Raw genomic sequence first — 22675 nt, 5'->3', positions numbered from 1 at the left:
GATCCCCACAGGAGAAGCAGGAAAACCTTGCTGAGAAGGACATCTGGAGTACCCTTACTTATCTTGCTGCCATTGTGACCCATCCTCGGATAAGCAGAAGAAAATGAATGGATGGATAATCAATTATTTTTTATTAAAATACATGGCAGCTGTGGAAACAATCATGAAGTAAAACATGTTGAGAAAGGTTAAAAGATAGGGAGTAACCAGGCTAGATTCATGGCCACATTCTTTAAGAGTAGGACACCATTACATGCTTTGATGTAGAAATAATGGTGTACAAGGGAGTAGGAAAGTTAGGGAGTGGAAATTAATTTTAAGATATGCTACCACATAAAAGAGTGCAGGGACCAGCTTGGTTTTACTTTAGTTTTGTATGCTGTTTTGATATATATGCAATAAATCTACTACAACAGACTCAGTGGACTAATTAATTATTTGACAAGTTAGTGAAAGGGATCTGAACTCAACTGGCCCTGGTGAAGATTCTTCTTCCATAATTTCAGACAACTGCACAGGTCAAAGCCTGACATCAGCTCCATGGTAGGAGGGGATCTCTTGAAGGCCAATATGAAGAGGAGTAATGTCTACAGCAAGAAAAACCAGCTGTACTTTTAAGAAGACAAGAAAAAATGTGAACCTTACCTTTGACCTATTTTTGTGAAAATCTGAAGTCATTTTTCAGATAGTTTTATTATCAGCTAATAGTCATTCATAGTTACTGATGTATAACAGATTTGTGATACTACCAGATATTAAGCTACCATACACTCCTTGGCCAAAAGAATGTGGACTCTCAAACACTGCAGCTATTTATGATAAGTAGCTAGCTAATCTGTTTCTCTAACAGCCTCCACTCTTCTGGTTTTAGGATTTCAAACACATTTTTGAACCTAGCTACAATGATTTTCTCCTATTCATCCACAAGAGCATGTAATAAGGTACAAAACTGGTGTTGGGTGAGAGGGTCTGGCTCACAGCTGGCCTTCTAGTTCATCCAAAAGTGTTGGAGGGGGTTGAGGTCTGTGCTCTGTGCAGGCCAGTCAAGTTCCTGCACCAAACCAGTTGTCTCAGTTTCGTGTGAAGGGCCGTCCACATACTTTTGGCCGATATAATGTATATGATGAAGCAAAGGTAAAATATGTTAAAGGTTCATGATAATGTACCACATGTGGCTAATGTGCCAGCCTTTCAGTGACCTGGCTCTAAATAGACTGATGGAATTATTCAAAAACAACACACACCATGCAAAACATTAGCACATAACAACACAACCACCACTCAAGTCTCTGTCTGTCTGTTGCCTGATAACATCTCCCGTCAGTCAGTAAGTCCATTCCTCAGTTCATCCGTCAGTCGTTAACTTTGCGAGCTTGTCGGCAGAATGTCCAGTTATGTTCCACTGTATTCTCATTGGCTCGTTCACTCATGTGGTGAACACGAGTGTTGCGTATTGTGAAACCCTGGAAAATGACAAGACAGACAAACGGAGTCATCTCACCATATAGAGTATATTCTAATTAGTCATGATTCTGAAAATGTGCAAATGATTAATGATGACCAATCTATTTTGAACATGTCTAAAGTGGTGATTGATAAATTCAGGACGTTTGGGGATTGATAAATTCACACTCAGCCAGTCACATCATTGGTTTCATTGCTCTGTGCCAGTCACAGTGATGCATGACATCAACAGCTCAACAGATGGAAAGAGGCTTCTCCAAGAAATATTGCTGTCTGGATGGTGCAGAGCAGCACCACCTGAACACACAGCACCTCAAATCTGTAGCCAGAAGCAGTCCATGTAGGTTTTACTTCACTCATACAATGAAAAAGGAAATAAATAATATAAAATGTTGGTGAAGCCGTCCATATGACCACATCAATCTGATATTATTTCAGTTTTATTTGCATCATAAATAGCCACATCATACCCTAAAATGTGACACAACAGAGTTTGCACTTTACTGGACTTCGAGAATCATTAGGAACTATTTGACAATTCTTCTTCCTTTGTTGTTTAATGGCAGTTGGCAAACAGCTTTTAGGTGCATTACTGCCACCTTCTGGCAGGAGTAGCATGTTATTACCAGGCACCAGTAAAGACAAAGGTACATGCAGTCACCAGCTACTTTATTAGGTACATCTTGCTAGTACCAGGTTGGATGCCCTTTTGTCCTCATAACTGTCATAATTCTTTGTTGCATTGATTCAACAAGGTGCTGGAAACATTCCTCAAAGATTTGGGTCCATATTGATGTCTGGTGACTGTGGAGGTTGTTTAAGTACAGTGAACTTATTGTCATGGTTAAGAAACCCCTTTGAGATGATTTGAGCTTTGTAATGTGGTGCGTTATCCTGGTGAAAGCAGCCATCAGAAGATGGGTACACTGTGGTCATAAAGCGATGGACATGGAAAGTAACAATACTCAGGTGGGCTGTGGCGTTTAAATGATGCTCAGTTGGTACTAAGGGGCCCAAAATGTGCCAAGACAGTATCCACACCACCATTACCACCAGCCTGAACTGTTGATACAAGGCAGGATGGATCCATGCTTTCATGTTTTTTATACATCTGAATGTCGCAGCAGGAATTGAGACTCATCAGCCCAGGCAACATTTTTCCAATTTTTTCCATGTCTACATGGCCTAAATGCAAGCAGTTGCTGTCATTGCGCGGCACTTCTTAAATCAGAGGCTACAGATTTATCATCAAATGTGTCCTGCTGCTTTCGGAAGGTGCAGGGATTTCATGAACCGAAAGAAAAGATTTTCATACAGTATGAAGCAGATGATACTGTATGAACCACTTTAAGAATCACTCTAAATAATTTAAAGATAAATCCAGACTGATTTACTGACATTCCTGCTTTAAACACAATAAACAAACTGTTATGCCTATTTAAATAACTGCTCTACTGGCTGGAGAGCAATTATTTACATATTAAGCATTGTCTGTCACTGCTGCAAATCATAAAATAATCAAAGTGCTGTTCATTCTCAGGGTAAATTCCAAGACACCAAAATACCAACAACTGTATGCTGCCTCATTTGAATGAACCTCCCACCGTGCTGTGCATCAAAATACCACACAGACAGACAAAGCGAATTTCACAGTCAGGAAACGACCCAACTGTTATGAGAGCTGCTGGATCTGGTCGTTGAACCACCAAAGAAACATGCCCATGATGTTATGAGTGAGATAAAAGCCACGTACAGCTTTGGAGATGAAGTCGAGCAGGTGGACGCGCAGGCTGACTTCCTGTTGGTGGTCACATGGTCCAAAGGTGAAGGACACCTGGTAGTCTCTGGTGTCCATCATGTGTTTGTTCCACTTTGTGAAACTGCTGGAGATGGACTCCAACACAGCATGGACCTAAAGAAAGAATCATGTGATAGATTTAAAATATGTTTAAATTAGGTTTAATGTGGTTTTGCCTGATTTATATTATTATACTGAATATTATTATTGTTGCAACCATTACTTGTGTAATAACTGTTAGGACTCCACTTGATGCGTGTGTAATATTTACTGAACATAATCTATGACACAGAACAAATCACTCTATTTTTCTTGGAAAAAAGTGTGAAACTCTTTTCAACCTGCAGAAAACTGTCAAAATTTAGCACAATTTCATTGAAAAGGTTAAACATTGTCCAAAAAAATATAACATGCATTTTAGAGCCACTTGAAAACCACATTTTAAAATACCACTGAAATGTGTGACTCTTTGCGCTGTGCCAAGTGTGGCTGGCGTTAGCAGTGCTAGCACCAGCAGCCTTTGTACCTTGTAGGTTAACATCCACATGCCTGTGCTGAATATGGTTTTGTATTGCTCCAGTAGCTATGTGCCAGTTTATTACTTCCTGTAATTGTAACAGACTACATTTCCCAGAAAGTTGAAGAAATCAAATATTTAAGAACAAAATAAACACACAGGAATGTTTGTTTTGTTCAGAGACAGAAGCAGACAGGCAGCTCATGTGGAAAATATGATTATAATGCACATCTACATCCTACATCCTGTTTTCACTAACCTTGGTGGTAATGGTGAGCTGGGTGATGATGACTGCGACTGGGTTGGAGTACTTAGACAGCTTCCTGGTGCTGGACAGCTCCACCACCTCCTCATAGGTGTCGGTGGGGTAGGGCAGCGCAGGTTTGGGGTCTCCAAGGCACTGTATCAGGGGCTCGATCTGATAGAAGTCAGCCTCCTTCCTCAGCAGCTCAGTCTCCTTGAAGTCGCACGGCAACGTGAGCTCTGACGTCCGCAGGAAGTTGAGGATGTAGCTGAAACAGCAGAAATAGCGAGTCCAGATTAGTTCAGACTGCTGAGCTGATGATTCTGTAAAACTCTAAGCTGTCAAATTCAACTGAGGACATGACAGGAGGGAGCTGCTGTGTATTCACACCGGAACCAACTTGGTCGAAGTGGAAAAAGTTTGTTTCCATTTTTCTGACATTTGAGGTTGATTCACTCTTGCCTCTGAGGATATGTGGAGTGTTATTCTGTATCTTTCATTATCAACAAATCCTATGAAAACACCAAAACCAACAACATGTGTCTGTCTCTTAATACTTTATGATTTCTTTACTGTGTCTGTGGCTCCCAGCCCCAATCCAACGGGTTCCCACTGAAGACATAAATCTTTAACAACAGCTCAAAAATATGTAATTTCAGTTTTAGAAAGGGTTCAGTAATGTTCCAAAAACAGTAAATGTGACACAAACAGGGGGAGCTGAGCCATTAACAGCTGTGGATAAACTACAACTTAGTTGGTCTCTTCATGGGATCTGCAGACAGTAAAAAGACTATGGTGTTTGGATGTTTATGTGAGCATTTAGCTTCTAGTATTATCTCTAGTGCCAAACTGGTCCTAAACAAGCAGATTAACAAGATGTGAATTAACCAGAAGATCAAATGTGATCAAGGATATGTCACCTGTGCTAATCAGGCTAAGCTGGACTTCATAAGCTACAGTTAGGCCGCTGACATATATGTAAATAATTATTTAAAATTTAACAAATCATTTAGCATGTTAGTGTGGTAACAGGCTAACATTTAGCATGTGAGAATATAAAGACATGTAACTACTGTAGGGTAAATACGATTCATCTGGCTAGCTAGCTACTACTACTGTTCAAAAATGTACAACCCCAAACACACACACACACACACACACACACAACACACAACACACACACAACACACACACACACACACACACACACCGGAACAGTGGGCCGTCGCGGTCGATGAAGAAGTTTCCATGCGTGTCCCTGACGGTGGGGAGGTCTCCTCTGAACATGGCTCCCAGCATGGAGTCTGGGTAACGCTGCAGCGTAGACAGAGACGTACTGTACACACAGCCGCCCACGTTCAGAGTCACTGGCTCCCCCATCTGGACAGAGCAGGAGCAGCAGTCAGAGACAAAACTGTAGGCCTTTGTCAATGCACAGCACTGAAACGTAACTAAACTGAAACGAATCCTAAATCTGCTGTATCAGACTGCGTTAGGTTTATGCAATACAGCGGTGCAGAAATGAAACCCGGAAAACCCGGAAGTAAGTTAGCATTTTAGCACTCCCAGTTCCCTCGTCCTGAAGTCAACGGGTTTTTGGTTAAATGGCTGAAGTAAGGTCTGTGGTTTTCAACTCATTTTCACGTTTTATTCTACGACATAAAATACGTCAGACAATACCACACTTGTGTTTTTTTTAAGCTTTTACATGTCTTAAAAGGCGGTTGCTAACAAGTGGCTAAATGAGACTACAGAGGTTGTTGACATCATAAAACTGCACACGAAAACCGATCTACTGACCAGTCCACCTTCACAGCCTTGTTGTGTTTCTACTCACACTTTTTCAAACCATTATTAACTTTCTAAGAAGAAAGGCTTTTGTGTACCGAGTGAAATGACAAGTGGTGCTGACGTTGATGTTATGCGACCGTGGTGTAGTTCGTTTATAGTCTAACATTAGCTTTTTATTTCTGGTGATTATATTTAGGTTTCAAAAATATAACAGCGGTGTTCATTTGCTGAACAAAACATGTACGTATCACAAACTATTGTTGATCACGGAGCTAAATGTCTGAAATAATCCAAAGCCCAATGAAAAAAAACTCATTGGCTTTTAATCGAGGGGCCCAGGGTGGTGATAACTTCCGGGTTGGCCTATAAAAATACATCATACCCTGCACCACTCTATAAACTGGTTAACAAAGACAAAAATGCCACACACACACACAGCTTAAAAGCATGTGCCATCATTCAAATGTCACACATTGTTAAAAGGCCAAAGGCTGAGCTGCCAAAAACAGGACAGTTCAGATAGAAAAATGTCTGTGGCAAAGGAAAAAAAAAACACCTCTGCACACGCGCACACACACACACACACACACACACACACACACACACACACACCATGTGACCCAGGTCTCCATTCTCCATCTGCAGCCCTGGGATGGCTGACAGTCTGTGTTGTTTCTCTCCAGGTCAGACTGTTGAGAAGATCATCTCTGCGTTTCCACCAACACCTGCAACAAGAGGACGAACAGCTTGTGAGATGGTTGCCGCGGAGATAAGCAGCCAGCTGATGCAGCAGCGTTGCCATGGCCCAGACATCATCTGGCTGATTAGTTTTGCGTCCCTGATGTGTCCACACACTGCCAGCCAGTGAGAAACAGGAGGAGGAGCTGTGGGCCTCGTTTCTTAAATCTCAGAAACAAACGCAGAGTCAAAGCAGATGAATGAACCTCCCCACTGGCTGATACATGAAACACATACAGCATTTTAATGAGCTGTAGCTAAACCATGCATCAGCTGTGCGTTAAAAGGCTGTAAGTCTCTTGGTACTACTCAATTTCAGCATGCTCTTTAATTTAGCAGGCTACAAACTGAGTACAAAAACACTCTTGAGTCAGTGACAATTTTTACAAAAAGGATTAAAGTCAATCCAGCAGAACCAGAGAGACTGTTTTTACAGCTGCAACTGAGGATTGTTTTCTTGATTGATCAATTTCTTGACTAACCAGTTAATATGTTAGTATAAACAATGAAAAAAATGGCATTCCCAGTTTCTCAAAGCCGCAGTTTGTTTGTTTTGCCTGACCAACAGTCAGTTAAATGTACTGTCCGATATGACAAAGAAAAGCAGCAAATTCTCACATGTGAGAAGCTGAAACCAGAGAATATTTGGTTATTATTTGCTTTAAAAAAGGAGTTATTTGTTTTTATTTTTGTTTGTTTGTTTTTGTTAATTGACTAATCATTAGAGCCCTAGCTCCTCCTTCCTTGTTAAAACCTGGCACCTTGGCAGAGGCTTTTATTCAGAGTGAGATACCAGTGAGGGACAATACAAAAGCTTCAGTGCAGTGGGAGACCTTGAAGTAAGAACTTAATCTATTAGATAAGGCAAAGTGCACAGAGATAAATTAAAGAGCACTGAAAGTGCACCTAAATGCATTTACATCTATTCATTTGTAAAGCATCTTAAGTAACAGCAGATCTCAAGCCTCCAGCAGAAAGACTCCAGTAGAAATGAGGAGGGTGCTATAGAGGTCTGGTGAGCTCACTTCTTTCTAGACTCCACACCCATCGTTTTTTGTTTAGTTTTGTTTTTTCAAACAAAGCCAGAAAAATCTATCAGACCTATTTATTGACTTGTTGCAGATATATTGGTGTCAGCACATTATCACCTGACACAAAGCAAGAAACTGCAGAACTAAAATGGTAAACTAGGATTGATGTAATTTAGAAAACACTACAAAGTTTGTCCACCAGAGGGCACTGACAAGTTTATTTTGACAGTGAAAAATGTCCTGTCACAGTTCTTAAAAAAACAACAAAAAGAAACAACTTAAGGGACCTGTATTAAGATTATAGTTTAGGTTAAATGTCTGTGGTTTAAAAAAAAAACAATATCAGCTAATGTGTTATTGTTGGATTTTGTTAAAGGTACCAAAAGTTGATATCAGTATTTGTCTCAAAAATCAGGTATTGGTTGTGCTGACACAACAACACTGACTTAAGTTCAAGTATGCAGTGGTACACACAGAGTTTGCCTTAAAATAACCCTGAAGAAAATAAAACTAGTTGCCTCTTGTTAGTTGTGTTCTTCATCTTTGAAGGTGTAATAATCAGTATTATTATATTAACAACCCAGTGATCATTATTACACAACTCTGTTGAGCTTTACAGCCTCCTTCAGCTCATTGTTTTCATTTTCTGGCCTGCAGTCAGTCTCACTGCTCTTATTAAACCCATTGCTTTAATAAAAAAACCCCACAGTAAACTACCTGCTTGGGCTGAATAATCAATCAAAAATATTACTGAAATCACAATATGGTCATGTAAGTACAATATCCAAATCGCAGGAATTGCTGCAATTTTTTTATTCATTTATTTATTTTGATAAAATGTGTCATGCTTGTTTGGTACAGCTCGCAGCAACAAAATTACATCTTTTTTTCAGTGATTTAAAAAATTACTTCATATTGCAATACCTGTTTAAAAAAATCACAATATAATGTTTTGGAATAGTCAACATTAGAATATTTCCACAAACTTCATAATTAATTTTTCTTTCATTAAATTAGATTAAAGGAGACAGATGGCCGCCCACCCGAAGTCCTATTCTTCTGGAGATTTTTGTTTGCTGCAGGGGTTGTACTTTTCTCTCTTTTCACTTCGAAAATCAACAACATATGTCATTTGCACAAACTGTTGCTCACAGCTGTCGCCTTGTACAATCCACAACGATACAGTTCAAGTGATTGAAGTATATCATGTTCAGCCGCTGTTGCTTGTGTCAGCTGATTAATTCTGGTCACTTTAGAGGCTGTAGTTTGTTGTTGTGCTGCACTGAAATGCGTCACATCATAAAACCACTTCTGTTTGTTCACATAATTTCCATCCAGTTGAGTGTGATGATAAACAGCTGCTGAGTGTGGTGATTAGCTAAACGCTGCTGCGCATTTCTCTCCGTCTGTCATTAACTGCAGCTAGTTAGCTGGTTAGCATGATGTGAGAGAAAAAGAGGACGATTCACCGTCATTTTTATAGATTAAACAAATTTATTTAACTCTCACCTATGACTGCTCCGTCGCTGCAGACTGCTGCTTTAACAGGACGCACACAGCAGGAGGTGAAAGCCTCTAGCTGACCTCAACATCCATGATTTACACATCTGTCGAGTTAGCTATCGAGTGTAAGAGAGCTTCCGGGAAGTCTTGTCAAAATAAAAGTTGGTGGTTCTGAAGATGAGATTAATAAAATTAAAGTGGAAAGGGTTTTTAAAAACACAAATTTGGATTATTTAGCTTTTAAAGCTATATGTATTAATAGTGGTAAAAGTAGTAGGCTATATTTTTGTATTGATGTAAATATTAATTTAGAATTTACTGTGTTTCTAAATTGTAATTATACTGCCTAAACGGTGTAGTATTAAATTAGTATATTACTTATTCATTATTATTGTTACTGTTATTGCTGTATCGTTACATACCCTGACATACTCAGCTGTGCAAACCTATTTGCCTATAGATTAACTGTATCGGTACCTTCAGAAAAAATCTGTGTAACTCTACTGAGGCATTTTATTGCAACTGCAACTGGTGATTAAATACTCAAATACTCAAACCTTTGGAAGTACTGAAATCATTAGTATAAACGTCTCTAACAAATTTGAGATTTTTGCTACATAAAATGAAGGCGTCAAAGTAGTTTGTTTAATGCCTGTTTGCTGCATGGGTTGAATTTTACTTTTACTTTAATTTTTAATACTTTAATTTCTGAAATCAACAAAATACTGTTTTTTTAAGCAACAACTACCTCCTACCACCAGAGGGCAGTAGCAGTACTCTGCCCGTTAACAGACACAGGAAACTATTTTGTTTATCAACGGTCACTTCCTGTTGGTCGGAGCTTTTCTGTGTTTCCATCTGCTTCGGAGACGTTTCTACAAAAAATCCTGTCTCGTTTTTTGCCTCCATCACTTTCTAATAATCAGCAAACTTTCGCTAAAACCTCCAGAGGAGTTTTACCGTGAGACATCTGAGTGGAAGTCCCGGTGTTTGATCTCGCGGGCTGCGCCGTCAGCCTGTAGCGTTAGCCGCTCTGAACAGCGATGACCACGGACAGAGTTTTTCTCTCTGCGTATTTCGACTGTTGACCCAAACCGCAGATCCCCCCGTTCATGATGGCGAGCGAAAACACCGACACCAACGCGGGGAACGGCGAGGAAACCGGTCCTTCATCCGAGACTAACGAGCATGACTATGCTCACGCAGCGGACGGCAACTTTGCTCCCACCGAGGCGTCTTCTTTCTCCGGTACACCGGCGGTTGATAGTGGAGTCACCGCGCGGGGAAGGTTTACTACACCGGCTGAACATGGGCAGAGCACGCCGGGACAGTCCACCGCCTCTCTGCCGGTAGAGCTTCCCGAACCGGCCGTCGGTGCTGAGGTGGACTGTCCCGGTGGACATGATGTTGACGCGTCGCAGACCGAGGAGGATCCCCAAAAGGCTGCGGCGTCTGGACTTGCCGTTGCCGCCTCCCCGGCCATGGGGCGCGGTGGCCGCCGGCGTCCCAAGCGGCCGGAGGACAAGCACTGCTCCGGCTGCAAGTCCGAGTTCGAGCGGCAGGGTCGCAGCTTCAACCGGAGAGCGGTGTTCACGTTCACCACCCCGGAGACCGTGCAGTGGGTCTTCCCGGACACCGTGGTGACCGACAAGTCCTTCCTGTGCGAGACATGCGCGCAGGTCGTCCGCAGCAAATGCAAGCGCAAACAGACCGGGAAGCGGCCTCTGTGGCTGAAACCGCCTGTCACTAAACAGGTGTGTGTGATTATTGACCGCGATATGTCGGTATTACAACTAAGGCGATTCTCCTATATTAGCCCCAGTTTGTCTCTCCACTGTACATACTATAGATCCATGACGATAGTAAGTAAAACATGTGACATTATGTATGAAAATACATGGCACAAAGTAAAAGAGGAGGAATATCATTTATGATCAACACTGCTGTTTCGATCATAAAAAAGTTGCAACACTGTTAAGTTAATCATCGGGGGTATAAAATGTGAGAAAACTGAAAAAATGCCACTGCCAAATTTGCTGAATTCAAGAGATGTTTTCAAATGTTTGTTGGCTGAAACATCCAGATCCACCAGTGTGGTTGAGTTTCATACACTTTGGCCTCATAAATATGTTTGGAATGATGTTTTCTGTTTGTTTTTTTTGGTGTTGGTTTGATGACTGCAGTCAGACGGGAGAGACAGGAAGAAGAAAGGCCGCAGGATGGGGAAGAAGACCCAAGCAGCGCAGCTGGTGAGCAAGTCCTGCTACAAGTCTGCTCTCAAAATGCTGTGGTCCGCCAAAGGTGCCAGGAAGCCCATGATGGAGTTTTGGACTAAACAGCTGAAAGAGGAGGTGAGGGGTGGATGCTCCTGTCAGGTCAAATCATTTCAGTCGTCATAATCAATATCTTGTGTAATTGTGGTATGATGTATTCCCTGTTGTGGTGCAGATGAAGGTGCTGTCACGGCAGACAGACAGTCCTTTCCATCAGAAGGTGTCCAACAGGAAGCCGCTGTCATCCTTCCCCTGGCGACGATGTCTGAACTGGGCCCAGGAAAAAGCTCCTCTCGTCACCAACTGCCTCCGCTCGCTGTTCCCCGACATCAACACCCTCGCCAAGAGCAGCCAGTAAGTCTGACTTCACGCAGTCTGCATATCTTTATGGCGGGTCATGGGCCAGGAAAGTTGAGGAATCCTGTTGGTCTGAGAATCTAGATCTAACCAGGCGTGTTTCAGCGGTCTGATGAGCATCTGTTCTGTTCTGTTTGTGTGGCAGCGTGCTGTCGGAGGAGCAGGCCCAGACGCTGCTGGAGCGCCGGGCTGTGGTGGCGCTCGCCATCCCGCTCTTCACCAGGAACATCTGGAGGAACAACTTCATGCAGGCTGCTCTGGGGGCCGAGCTCCGCCTGCAGGGCTGCTCTGGCTCCGCCCTCGACGCCCTCAACACCATGGGACTGTGTCAAAACAAGGACACTGTCCGGTTACTACTGCACAGGCTCCGGAACGGCAAGAAGAATGTGAGTATCAGTGACCCGTGGTGCTGGTGGTGCAGGGCTCCAAACTAACTTCTGCAAACTTCAGCTGCAGCCAGAAATTCTAGGGCTTGCACAATTAATTGTATCAAAAGCACAATACATGTAGGTGTGAAGGAAAAAAAAATAAAAGAATAAAGAAAAAAAAAAGAAAAAAAAAAAAAAAGATCACTCTGTGGTGTGGAAGTTTTTGCTTTCAGACAAGAAGACGCAAGTCAAAATCACATAAACTGCAAGTAGTGTTTTGCCATCATAGCAGCGTTGACAGGTGACACCACAAATCTACAATAATAACCTTAAACGTCACCACAAACCACAACATGACAAAGCTGTGAAGACCAGGAGAGAAAAAACTCCCTGCTGCCTGACCTCACAGTCATCAGTAACAGTGCAAAAATCGTGAGAGAGAATCATGATCTCAGTTCTAAGCAAGAAAATCATGATTCTCTAATTCTTAGGAAATATAAAATTCACATCACTGTTTAAGGAGATAACTGGGGCTTTTAAGAAACACTGTTCTAGCACAGAACAGCAAACAGACACAGTTAGAGTCTAGTTGGTGTCACGCAGCTAAAGAGCCAGATAGAGAGTTGGTAGAGACCAATAACAGCTAAAAGAGACTTAATATTGGACTCCCATTCATCAGGTCAAAACACGACTTCTGATGAACGATAATGCTGCTCTGTAACTGCTTGATGGGTTAAAAAAAACAGCTGTTTCCTAACAAGTTCATCTTATCAACTTAAAAACAGGTCAATGCTATTCAGAACTTGCTTCTGTTCCCCAAGGTGGCCAAGAAATCAGTTAATACAGGTTTAATTCATTAACCTATTGTTAACCTGCTATTCTTTGAGCTACATGTTACATTGTTTTACCTAACTGCTGGTAGAAATGGAAGAAAAGCTAAGTTATGTCTTAATTTTACATCCATCCACCGTCATTTATTTTCCTGGTGTGTAATTATTGTTTCAGCCACATGGGGGCACCAGAGAAGCTGCTTTCTCTCTACAGTCCAGTTTTGTTTAGTCCTGTTTCTAAACTTTGTGCTGTGTTCTCGTCAGGCAACGGAGAACGGACGACAGAGCCTGAAACAAGAACAGATCAAAGGAGAACAGATGTCCGACATGGAGGAAGAGGATATTGAGGAGGAAGAGACCTTGGAGGAAGTCGAGGTGGAAGTGGAAGAAGATGACGAGGAGGAGGAGGACGAAGAGGAGGAAGATGAGGATGAGGAGGATGAAATAGAGATGACGGTGGAGGAGCAAGATGTGGAGGAGGAGGTGCTGGACGGAGTGCAGGAAGAAGAACCGGATCAGGAAGAGGAGGCTCGAGCAGCAGAGGTAAAAGAAGAGAAGAAGAGGAGGAAGAAGAAGGCGAAGAAGCAGAGGAAAGAGGAGAAGAGGAAGGAGAGAGGCAAACGAAAGGCAAAGGAGAGAGGGGAGGCAGAGGAGCAGCAGCAGCAGCAGCAGGAGGATGATGATGATGAGGAGGAGGAAGGGTCGGAGCAGAAGAAGAGGAGGGTGGTCGTGGTGCGGCTCGGCCTGCTGAAGGGACACTCAGAGGTCGGACGATCCGACCTATCAGCTCCCTAAGACTTTATCAGCTCCACTCACAAACTCATCAGACCACGCCTTCAATCAGAGAGCAGGCTCCGCCTTCCTCCCTGTGGGGGGGTGTTGAAAGGCATTCTGGGAATCTTAGGAGGTCAGTATCTGTAGAGGGAAACTGACGAGAGCTTTACTTTGCATTTTCATTTGTGTGCTGTCGAAAAAAAAAACGGTTTGAGCCAGAAAAGCCTCTGAAATACGAAACCACTCCACTGAAACTGAAATTAACAATAAAACCACAGTTGATCGATCACACAGTTATCTGTATCCTTTTTACCCTGATGATCACGTCTTTGGTTTGCTAGATCTCAAATTTGCTACAAGAAAAACAACCTCCTCTGTTGTTCCGTCAGCCAAATGTATGATGTTAGCAGCTTCCAGAATAAACGGGTAACTTTTTCTTCAACAAGTCTCGTACCTCTGATCATATTTAATCGTAAAATTCTAGGTGGTTTTCTGGACAGAACTGCGTAATTTCGTACTAACTATAGAGAGGATGGTTGAGTGGAGTGCTGTGTTCAGCCGCAGACGATAGAAATGGGGCATTTTGCAAAAAAAGTCAGAATAATTTCAAAAAATTTCATAATTCCATAAGAAAAGATAAAATTACAATTCTACAAATCGTAACTGGACTGCTCATACTCACACTTTTCAAGTCATCTCGCCCACTCAAAGCGCTTTATATCACAGTAACTTAAGCACATGGATTGGAGGAGCTGGTGATCGAACCTCTGACCTTCCAGTTAGCGGTCGACCTGCACTACCTCCGACCTCCTCCTTTCTGTGTAATTGTAAACTCTGAGCAAACACACAAACATCAACCAACCAGCTGTAAATACTGGGAGGACAATTTCTAACAATAAACAAATATTTGCAGGGGTTTAAATTAATTTCTATGCATTTTAAATTCTTTAAAGATGTGTGAACTTCTCCCCTCTCTTTGTATCATTTCCTGGTTTCAAAAATATTTCCCTAGTTAGTTAAATTACCTTCTGACCTTTGGCCTTTAGAGGGGATAAACATAGGTCTGCTCGTTGAGAACAATACACGTAGGAGGTACGAGGGCACAAGATGCCAAGATGGACGCCTTAAGTCATCCAGCCACTGATAAATCTCTGTAAATGTTGACATGTCCGACAGGTTATGTTACAGGTAAGTGACATCAGCAGGAGGTTGTTCTGTTCTTAGTGTTTATCCAGCTGCTGGATGATGGATGTTATGAGGGAGTGAAAACTGTTGAAATGTCCTTAATAAAAGTGAGATTTTGACGTGAAGTAAAGTTCACATCAAAGTTCTCTCTCACATGAACAGAGAGGTTTTTTTTTATTATGAACACTGTGGAAGTTTCAGGCTGTTTCTGTTTGCAGCCTGAAGTTATGTTTTTATTTTTTTTAAGTTTCAGAGAGTTGAGTGGCTGCACAGCTGAGTAAAGGTCCTTTGATTTATCACTTTACTTTTTGTTTGTTTGACTGCTGCAGTGAACACAACAGAACAGCTGCTGAGGCCTTTATGCTCCTCAAGTCATGTGGGATATATTATTTCTGAATAAGCTTTAGTTCTGTCTCAGAGGACTGGCTGTGTGATTAGACAATTTAACCACAGGTGTCAACAGATGTTTAGGTTTCAGGTGCTTGAAGATTATTAAGCACCTGAAAGCACTTGTTGGTTTTCCTAGTCTATTTACAAGTCACAAAACCATAAATTACTGTAACTCCAACATGACATGAACGCTGTTTTAAAAACTTTTAAGATTAAAGACAATGTATAATCTCTGTGGAAACCATCAAAAATCAAAATTATTTTTTGTCTTTTTCTTGCTAATTATTCTGAAATTAAAGCCTTAACATGATCGTTTTCTGTTGTGTTTGCTGCATAATTCATGCTTTGTACGTATTTTTCTCTCCTGGTGTTGAAGGAATGTTGGAACTTAAGCTTCTGGAGATGATGTATTATAGTTTAATTTCTAATGAGGGTTCGATCCTTGAGGAGATGTTTTTATTTTAACATTTTCACATTGAGGACTGTGACAGATTTGTTTTCTGACTGTTGGTCTCAGATCTGATGTTCAGCCAGTTACTGGTTACTGTAAACGCTTGCCAATTAAAAAAAAAAGTTTAAGACTTCACCTGGTCTCCAGTTTCAACTCCTTTCTCTATCAGCAACATTATAACTGGACAGTAAAGGCCTTGACCTGAATCATAAGAGAGAAGAGATAATGTTGTTAGTGTGAAACACTGAAGCAGCGTGAAGGACTAAAAGGTTTTTATTTCTGTAACAGAGTCATTTACAGCAACAAAAACATCCACAGAGCTGCTGCAGCTACAATAAATATTCCCAACCACACTCCAGCTCCAGTACTCGGCTAGTTCGTTCTTCCCCACTGCTGCTTTTAGAGACGGACCGAGTTAAGTGCGAAGAATTAAGTTTATAGACTGAGTGTAATATGTTTTGGTGGTTAGAAATATACATGAGTATATTAGCAACACAACTACCGAGAGCACAAGTTAGGTTTTAATCAGTCTGAGAGTCTAAATTTAGAGCATGCAGGGTTAAACTCAGGACTCAAACTCAGATTTTCAGCTACTTTTTGCTCAGGCTGAAATCTGCTTTTCCTGATTCTTTAGTTCGGGGAATATTAATGTGTAAAATGTGGTGTAAATTTAAAAAAGTTTCCTACTTAACATGAAGTTGAAGAATCTGACTGAGCTTTTTATTGACTTTTGATGCATGATACTCAGCACATTTCAGGCAGTATTCAACAAAGAAAAAAAATAACACAAATTTCCACTGCAGACTGATCAAATCCTGACTTTTTTTGTGCTCAACCAGAAGTTTTGCTGTCAACAACAACAGTCACAGAAATACAGAAAAATCTACAGTATAGAGCGACTCTTATTTTGAAGGGGGGGGGAGTGGACAGAGCAAACCAGAGCCACACACAGAGTTCGATTAAGACTAATCGAGTAACAGAGGTGACGACTTGACCGGACTCTGCGTGTCCCCCGGCTCTGGATGAAGGTCAAACAGCTGTGCGTTTCATCGACTTTACAGTCTGGAGCGTTTTTTTTTTTTTTTGAAGAGAGCGTTTTGGCTGTATGTACACATGGTTCAAATATTTTCATCGTCTGTGTGAACAAGACAAAGAGGATTCAGGTGGGGCTGTCCCGTGTGTGTGTGTGTGTGTGTGTCTCAGACATTGAGGGTCTTTTTGACAGAGAAGATAATATCTTTGATCTGCGGCACACTGTGGTCCTCCAGGATTTTGGCGTACGGCATGGGGATGTCAACGCCCGTCACCCTGGTAACCGGAGAGTCCAGGTAGTTGAAGGCAGGACCTGTGAAAACACACACAACACACACACACACACACACACACACACACACACACACACACACACACACACACACACACAGGGGAGGTTATAGATGTTCAGAAGGGACGTTGTTCTGTGCTGTAACAAAATCTCTGAATCAAGATATCGAGGTTTAGAGTTTGCTGACTCATCAGAACAATCAACAGAGGTTCATACAAAATGGACGATTTGAGGTGAAACTAAAAAACAAAATATTCCACCAGCCAGACACATGTAGCATGAGGTCCATTCATTCCTATGGAAACCTCCATGATCCCCAACCCGTGTCGTCTTTTATTTTAGTCTGGGACTTCCCTCAAGCACATACAAAATTTGAACTTCTGCATTGGATTTTGGACAGACTGTAAGCGCTGGGTGCTACAGGAAGTCTGCGCTAAAAAGGATTAGCCACCTTTTTGACAGCATATTTAGCCAACATTGGTAGCATGCTAGCTGTGCTGGTGGTTCTCACGTCTTTTAACAAATATTTCACACAACTGGCTTCACACCTGGCAGACCAACCTCCTCACACAAAATTAGCTTCTCTCCCAGGCATTTTTATCCATTCCTTGTGTTGGACATGAGAGGGTGCTCTCTGTATATGGTAAAGGATTTCAGACACAGAACAAAACTACATGGAAACAAGGTCTAAAGCTTTTGCAGTTCATCACCTCCACTCCAGCTCACTGTTTCTATTCTTTATGCTAAACTAAGCTAGGCTAACTAGCTCCTGGCCACAGACTTTTATGGCATCGATCCTCTCATCCATCCCTCAGCCAGAAAGCTAATAAGCTTTTTAAGCCTGTTTTTTTTTTTTTATTCAAAGCTTGGAAATGGGTGTCACCATATACAGTAGTATTTATTTAATGCTTTGTAATAAAATAATTACAACTGACAAAACTAGCTGACAAAGGGGGTGATGATATCATCTATCACAACAGTAGACTCGACTTACAAGGTCACAGTAACATTTGATCAAATGACCCAGTAATGTCTGTAAATGTCTTTAACCTCCTGATGATGAGGTGAATTCCTGTTTATCTTGTTGACTGCTTTCTGATTGAAGTTTTAACAGTGCAATCCTGATTTTAGAAATCATTAGTTTGAACGTTATTAAGAACTCACTGAGGATTTGAGAAGAGAGCAGGAAATGTCAGAGTTTTCAAGCCTTTTCAATCACTGAATGTGTGTGATTTAGTTCCAGATTACAGTTTATACTTTGTGCGACAAGTTGTGTTTAACATTTACAAACAACTGACGTGCCACTCACCTTCCATAATCCTGGCACAGATCTCGGCTCCGACGCCGAACTGAGGCCAGCCACCTTCCACTGTCACCAGGTGGTTGGTCTTCATCACACTGGTCTCAATACTTTCCACATCCATAGGACGGATGGTCCGCAGGTTGATCACCTGACCCACAGACAGACGAGACAGGAAGTAGTTACCAGACAGCTGAGCACAGGTCACCTGTGTCAGGTATCAACAGGAGTGATCCTCTACCTCACACTCGATTCCCTCCTTGGCGAGGACGGCGGCGGCGTCCAGGCAGTGACCGACATACCGAGAGTGAGAAACAACAGTGACGTGATTTCCTGAAACACAGAGAGGAGAAGAGAATGAGGTTCAGGACGAAGCAGTGAAATGAAAGAGTCATCAAAAGAAAACGTAAGTTAATGTTCATTTCCATTGTCTATTGTTGTTACTAAAGCTACAGTTTGGTTGTCAGCTGACATGTGGAGGTCGTCGTCCTGAGTGTCTGCGTCAGTCTCACCTTGTCTCTCGATCTTGGCCTTGCCGATGGGAATGGTGAAGTCTTTGGACTGTGACTCCTCCGACATCTCGAAGGGAACGCCGTACATCAGCTCGTTCTCCAGGAACACCACTGCAACATACATTGATAGCTCAGTGGAAATCAGTGACACAAGCACAATTTACACTCACTCACTTCGTGCATTTTGGGCAGATCTGACTACCTGCTATATAATCAATAAATCATAAGTATCAATGCATCCAAGAAGAATTTAGGACTGATTGAAATTTGACATATCACACCTCAGGAGGTGGTTTAAGACAAGATTTTAGCCAGATTTAAGTATGTCAGTAAAAGCTCTGAGGTGATGACCACTCACAGGGTCTGTTCCCTGTGATAACAGCAGCTAATGTGGTCAGAAAATAACAGTGTTTTGGGAAACGGTGATCAAAATGCTGCCACAAATACTAGGTTATAAGGTCCCTATGAAATGTTTCATACTTAATCTTGAAAGCGACAGATATAGACAAGGACCAGGAGCTCTCACCTGGGTTGTCGTCTCTGATGGCTGATTTCAGGAGACCTTTGGCATCTTCTGAGTTCCAGGGACTAACAACCTTCAGACCTGGACAATGAGCGTACCTGCAGACAGAGACAACAATCACACTGATGCCACTGACTCCAGTGCTACTGTCAGAACACCACCACCTACTGTTACTTCAACCACCATTAGAGGGTAATTTAATAATCTGGCATCAACAGCATGAATTCATGGACCCAACTGTCCAGGCTGCTGCTGCTGCTGGTGGTGTAATTGTGTGAGGAATGAATGACTGACAGTAAAAACAGTTTCAGGTGTAAGTGAACGCACCATGCTGCGAAGCACTGGGAGTGCTGTGCAGCGACACCCGCTGACGCTCCGTTGGGTCCTCTGAAGACGATGGGCACCGGCTGCAGACCAGCAGACATGTAGTAGGTCTTTGCTGCAGAGTTGATAACCTGGTCGATGGCTTGCATGGAGAAGTTAAAGGTCATGAACTCACAGATTGGTCTGAGGCCGGCCTGCAGGGGACAACAGATTAATATCAGTGAGACCTCACTAAATAAAACAGACACGTATCCATAGAGGAGTCATCATTTGTAAATCAAAGAGCTGCTGATGAGAAATCAGATGGCCGTCATGAGAATTTCAATTAATTTAATCTTTTCTTAAGAAAATGAAACTACAGACAGACAGTGCTGCTAGGTGGATGAACAGGAACTCACCATGGCAGCTCCCACTGCAATGCCAGCAAAGCCCATCTGCATCAGAGAGACAGAGACCACGTTAATCAGCTGTGTTTCCACATGGGACAAAGCTAAGTCTGACACAAGACTCTCAAAGACCTGACTCAGTCTGATGTAGAGAACATGAGTGAAGGTCGAGTGTCTCACCTCTGAGATCGGAGTGTCAATGACGCGTTTGTCTCCATATTTTTTCCACAGGCCCCTGCTCACCTACACACACACAAATTAAATTAAGACCTTCTTGACACCACACTGAATCCACTTTGTCACAGTAGAGAATAGAAGGCCTACAGTTATTTACCATGAGTTATATGAATATAATTAATCAACTTAACCTAGACTCAGATTAGAAGCAGTAAATTGATAGATGTATCAACCAGTTACAAAATATTGTCTTTTTTCTTATATTGATGCTCCTGACCTACTGAGTAGTTGCGATGCTTGGAACAAGTCCGAGCAAATACTGAATCCCTATACCAGAATTAAACAGGTTCCTGCATGAACCAGCCTCACTAGTAGGCTATAGATGTATAATGTCTCCTGACAGCCAGTAACCACAAGGATAGACACAATATTCAGTTCATTTTTAAAAAGTATTTTCTGAGGGAACTGAATTCAATGTTTCTGTTCAAGACTTTTCAAGACCTGCAGATAATCTGTACTGTTAGAACATTTAATAGTACACGTCGGTCTTCTGGGAAAAAGCTGTTCTGTGACAGCAACATGATTGAAGTTGTAATAAACCATGGCTTTGCTTTACAATAAGATAAGATTGGTGGCCGCTGTTGCTGGATTAAACTGCAGAATTTAGTGTAATAAACAAGGCAGTGCACAATGTACGGCTGCCTGATGCCTCCTGAATCTTTGAGACACAGTGTGTAACTGTGATGGACACAGGTTGGGAGAGGGACGGCACCAATGTGAACATTATATTCAAGGAAACCACAGTGCTGTTCGCTTGTTAAATGTAGACAAAATATTAATTCCCAAAATACATTGAGTGGCAGTTTCTACAACACTGGATTTATCTGATGTGACAGAATCAATAACAGCCTAAAACTGACAGACGAGTGCAGATATCCAGCCTGACTCTCAGTGCCCCATTGTCAGGGCTAATCACTGTCTTGGTAACATCTCAGATGAGGCTCTACTCACCTTGTAGGCTCCGTCATACTGAGCCACCTCCTCTCCCATCAGGAACACCCGCTCGTCCCTCTCCAGCTCCTCATCCATCGCCTGGTTGAGGGCATCACGGACCGTCACCTGACAACAATAACAACAGCACCAACACAGTCAGGACTGAACCATTACTGGCACCCAGAGGACAGAGCTCATCCTGAAGTCTTTCACAGGTTACGGTTTTTCAGTTTCACAGTTGCAACAATTTTAATTCAAGCTGTCGGTGCAGGCAGAGTCAGTATTGCAATAAAAGTTACACATGTATTCTTCTTCTACAGCAGTGCTTTTCCACACGCATATTAATAGATGGTGAAAGGTTTGGCACAGATAGGGGCTCAGGCTTTGGACCATAACAACAAAAAGGTGTGGTGGTGGTTGAGTTTGAAAAATGATCCGCTGTTTTAGTCCACAGGGACTTGTTGATGTACTGACAGTATGAGGAGTTTTGAAAACACTGACTGAGTATTGAGAAATGTGTGTAAACAACTGTGCACAAAAACCGTAACAGTGAGTTATCCACACATCTTAAAAAAAACACAAAAATCACAGGTCATCCCAGGGCTGACATGATGTGACCGGACAACAGCAGGTTTTTATCATTATTGAGCTTAAATTCAGTGGGTTACGCCCAGAATGAAAACTTACATTAACAGCTATACTTTGTCATTGAACTCCAAAGTTACAACGAAATGAAATAACCAAACAGCTGAAGTGTTAGCAGTGGCTAACATTAGCATGTTAGCTGCTAACTGACCTGCACTGCGGCCGGAACGCTCCTGTGAAATTCCCGCCGCCGCAGAGCCGACACGGCATTCTGTAGAAGGACAAACAACCACCGTTACAATAAGCATCAATAATACAAGGCTGACACAAATAATGAAGACACGTTTTTAACACAATCCCATACCTTTCCGGAGCGGAGAAAGCACCTAACGGACGCCGCCATCTTCACCCTGTCCTCTGCCGTATAGAAGGCGGGGACTCCATCGAGGTCAGTAGATTTCGACCAATCAGCGATGCGGTTTATGTGTCAGTTGGATCGCGTCATGACACAGAGCCAATCACAGCGGTTCACTGAAGAAGGAGGCGGGAGAAGCCGAAAGAAAAAATCCAAGGACACTGCTGCGCTGTCATTAGGTATGGAAGATCAATCCTGCCATCGAAATAAATAAATAAATAAATAAATAGATAGATAAAAATAAAAATTACAGTGTCATGCATACAATTAAATGGAACAAATATGCTAAAATTACGTAACTTTTCACCTTAGAAGGTACAAGTTTTAGCTATCACTACATAACCAACATTAGCATTAGTGACTGTGTACTTACCAGACTAGAAGAACATTGTGAGTTCAGCATCAAACTTCATTCCTTTACT

General features: G+C 42.1%; 3 protein-coding genes across 3 annotated transcripts; 1 reads left to right on the top strand and 2 right to left on the bottom strand.

Annotated features, from left to right (window-relative positions):
* Positions 1-108: 108 nt before the first annotated feature.
* Positions 109-9353, bottom strand: kctd6a (potassium channel tetramerization domain containing 6a). The gene is made up of 6 exons (XM_018663320.2): positions 9093-9353; positions 6427-6539; positions 5234-5403; positions 4039-4291; positions 3218-3376; positions 109-1463 (listed from the first exon to the last, which is right to left on the bottom strand). The coding sequence occupies exons 2-6, from the start codon at positions 6451-6453 to the stop codon at positions 1353-1355; spliced, it is 720 nt and encodes a 239-aa protein (XP_018518836.1). The 5' UTR covers positions 6454-6539; positions 9093-9353; the 3' UTR covers positions 109-1352.
* A 530-nt stretch (positions 9354-9883) lies between these two features.
* Positions 9884-15849, top strand: LOC108874766 (uncharacterized). Its single transcript, XM_051074789.1, has 5 exons — positions 9884-10840; positions 11270-11437; positions 11535-11713; positions 11862-12102; positions 13179-15849. Exons 1-5 carry the CDS (start codon positions 10199-10201, stop codon positions 13707-13709), a joined length of 1761 nt encoding a protein of 586 aa, XP_050930746.1. The 5' UTR covers positions 9884-10198; the 3' UTR covers positions 13710-15849.
* Positions 15850-15969: 120 nt separating this feature from the next.
* On the bottom strand, positions 15970-22353 carry pdhb (pyruvate dehydrogenase E1 subunit beta). Its single transcript, XM_018663314.2, has 11 exons — positions 22203-22353; positions 22050-22109; positions 21272-21379; positions 20264-20326; positions 20096-20131; positions 19701-19891; positions 19377-19471; positions 18851-18961; positions 18580-18671; positions 18348-18489; positions 15970-17059 (listed from the first exon to the last, which is right to left on the bottom strand). The coding sequence occupies exons 1-11, from the start codon at positions 22239-22241 to the stop codon at positions 16914-16916; spliced, it is 1083 nt and encodes a 360-aa protein (XP_018518830.1). The 5' UTR covers positions 22242-22353; the 3' UTR covers positions 15970-16913.
* Positions 22354-22675: the final 322 nt, after the last annotated feature.

The sequence above is a fragment of the Lates calcarifer genome, linkage group LG12 (genome assembly GCF_001640805.2).
Source record: "Lates calcarifer isolate ASB-BC8 linkage group LG12, TLL_Latcal_v3, whole genome shotgun sequence".
Classification (NCBI taxonomy): domain Eukaryota; kingdom Metazoa; phylum Chordata; class Actinopteri; family Centropomidae; genus Lates; species Lates calcarifer.
The sequence above is the reverse complement of the archived record's forward strand: the minus strand, read 5'-3'. Positions and strand labels throughout refer to the sequence as shown.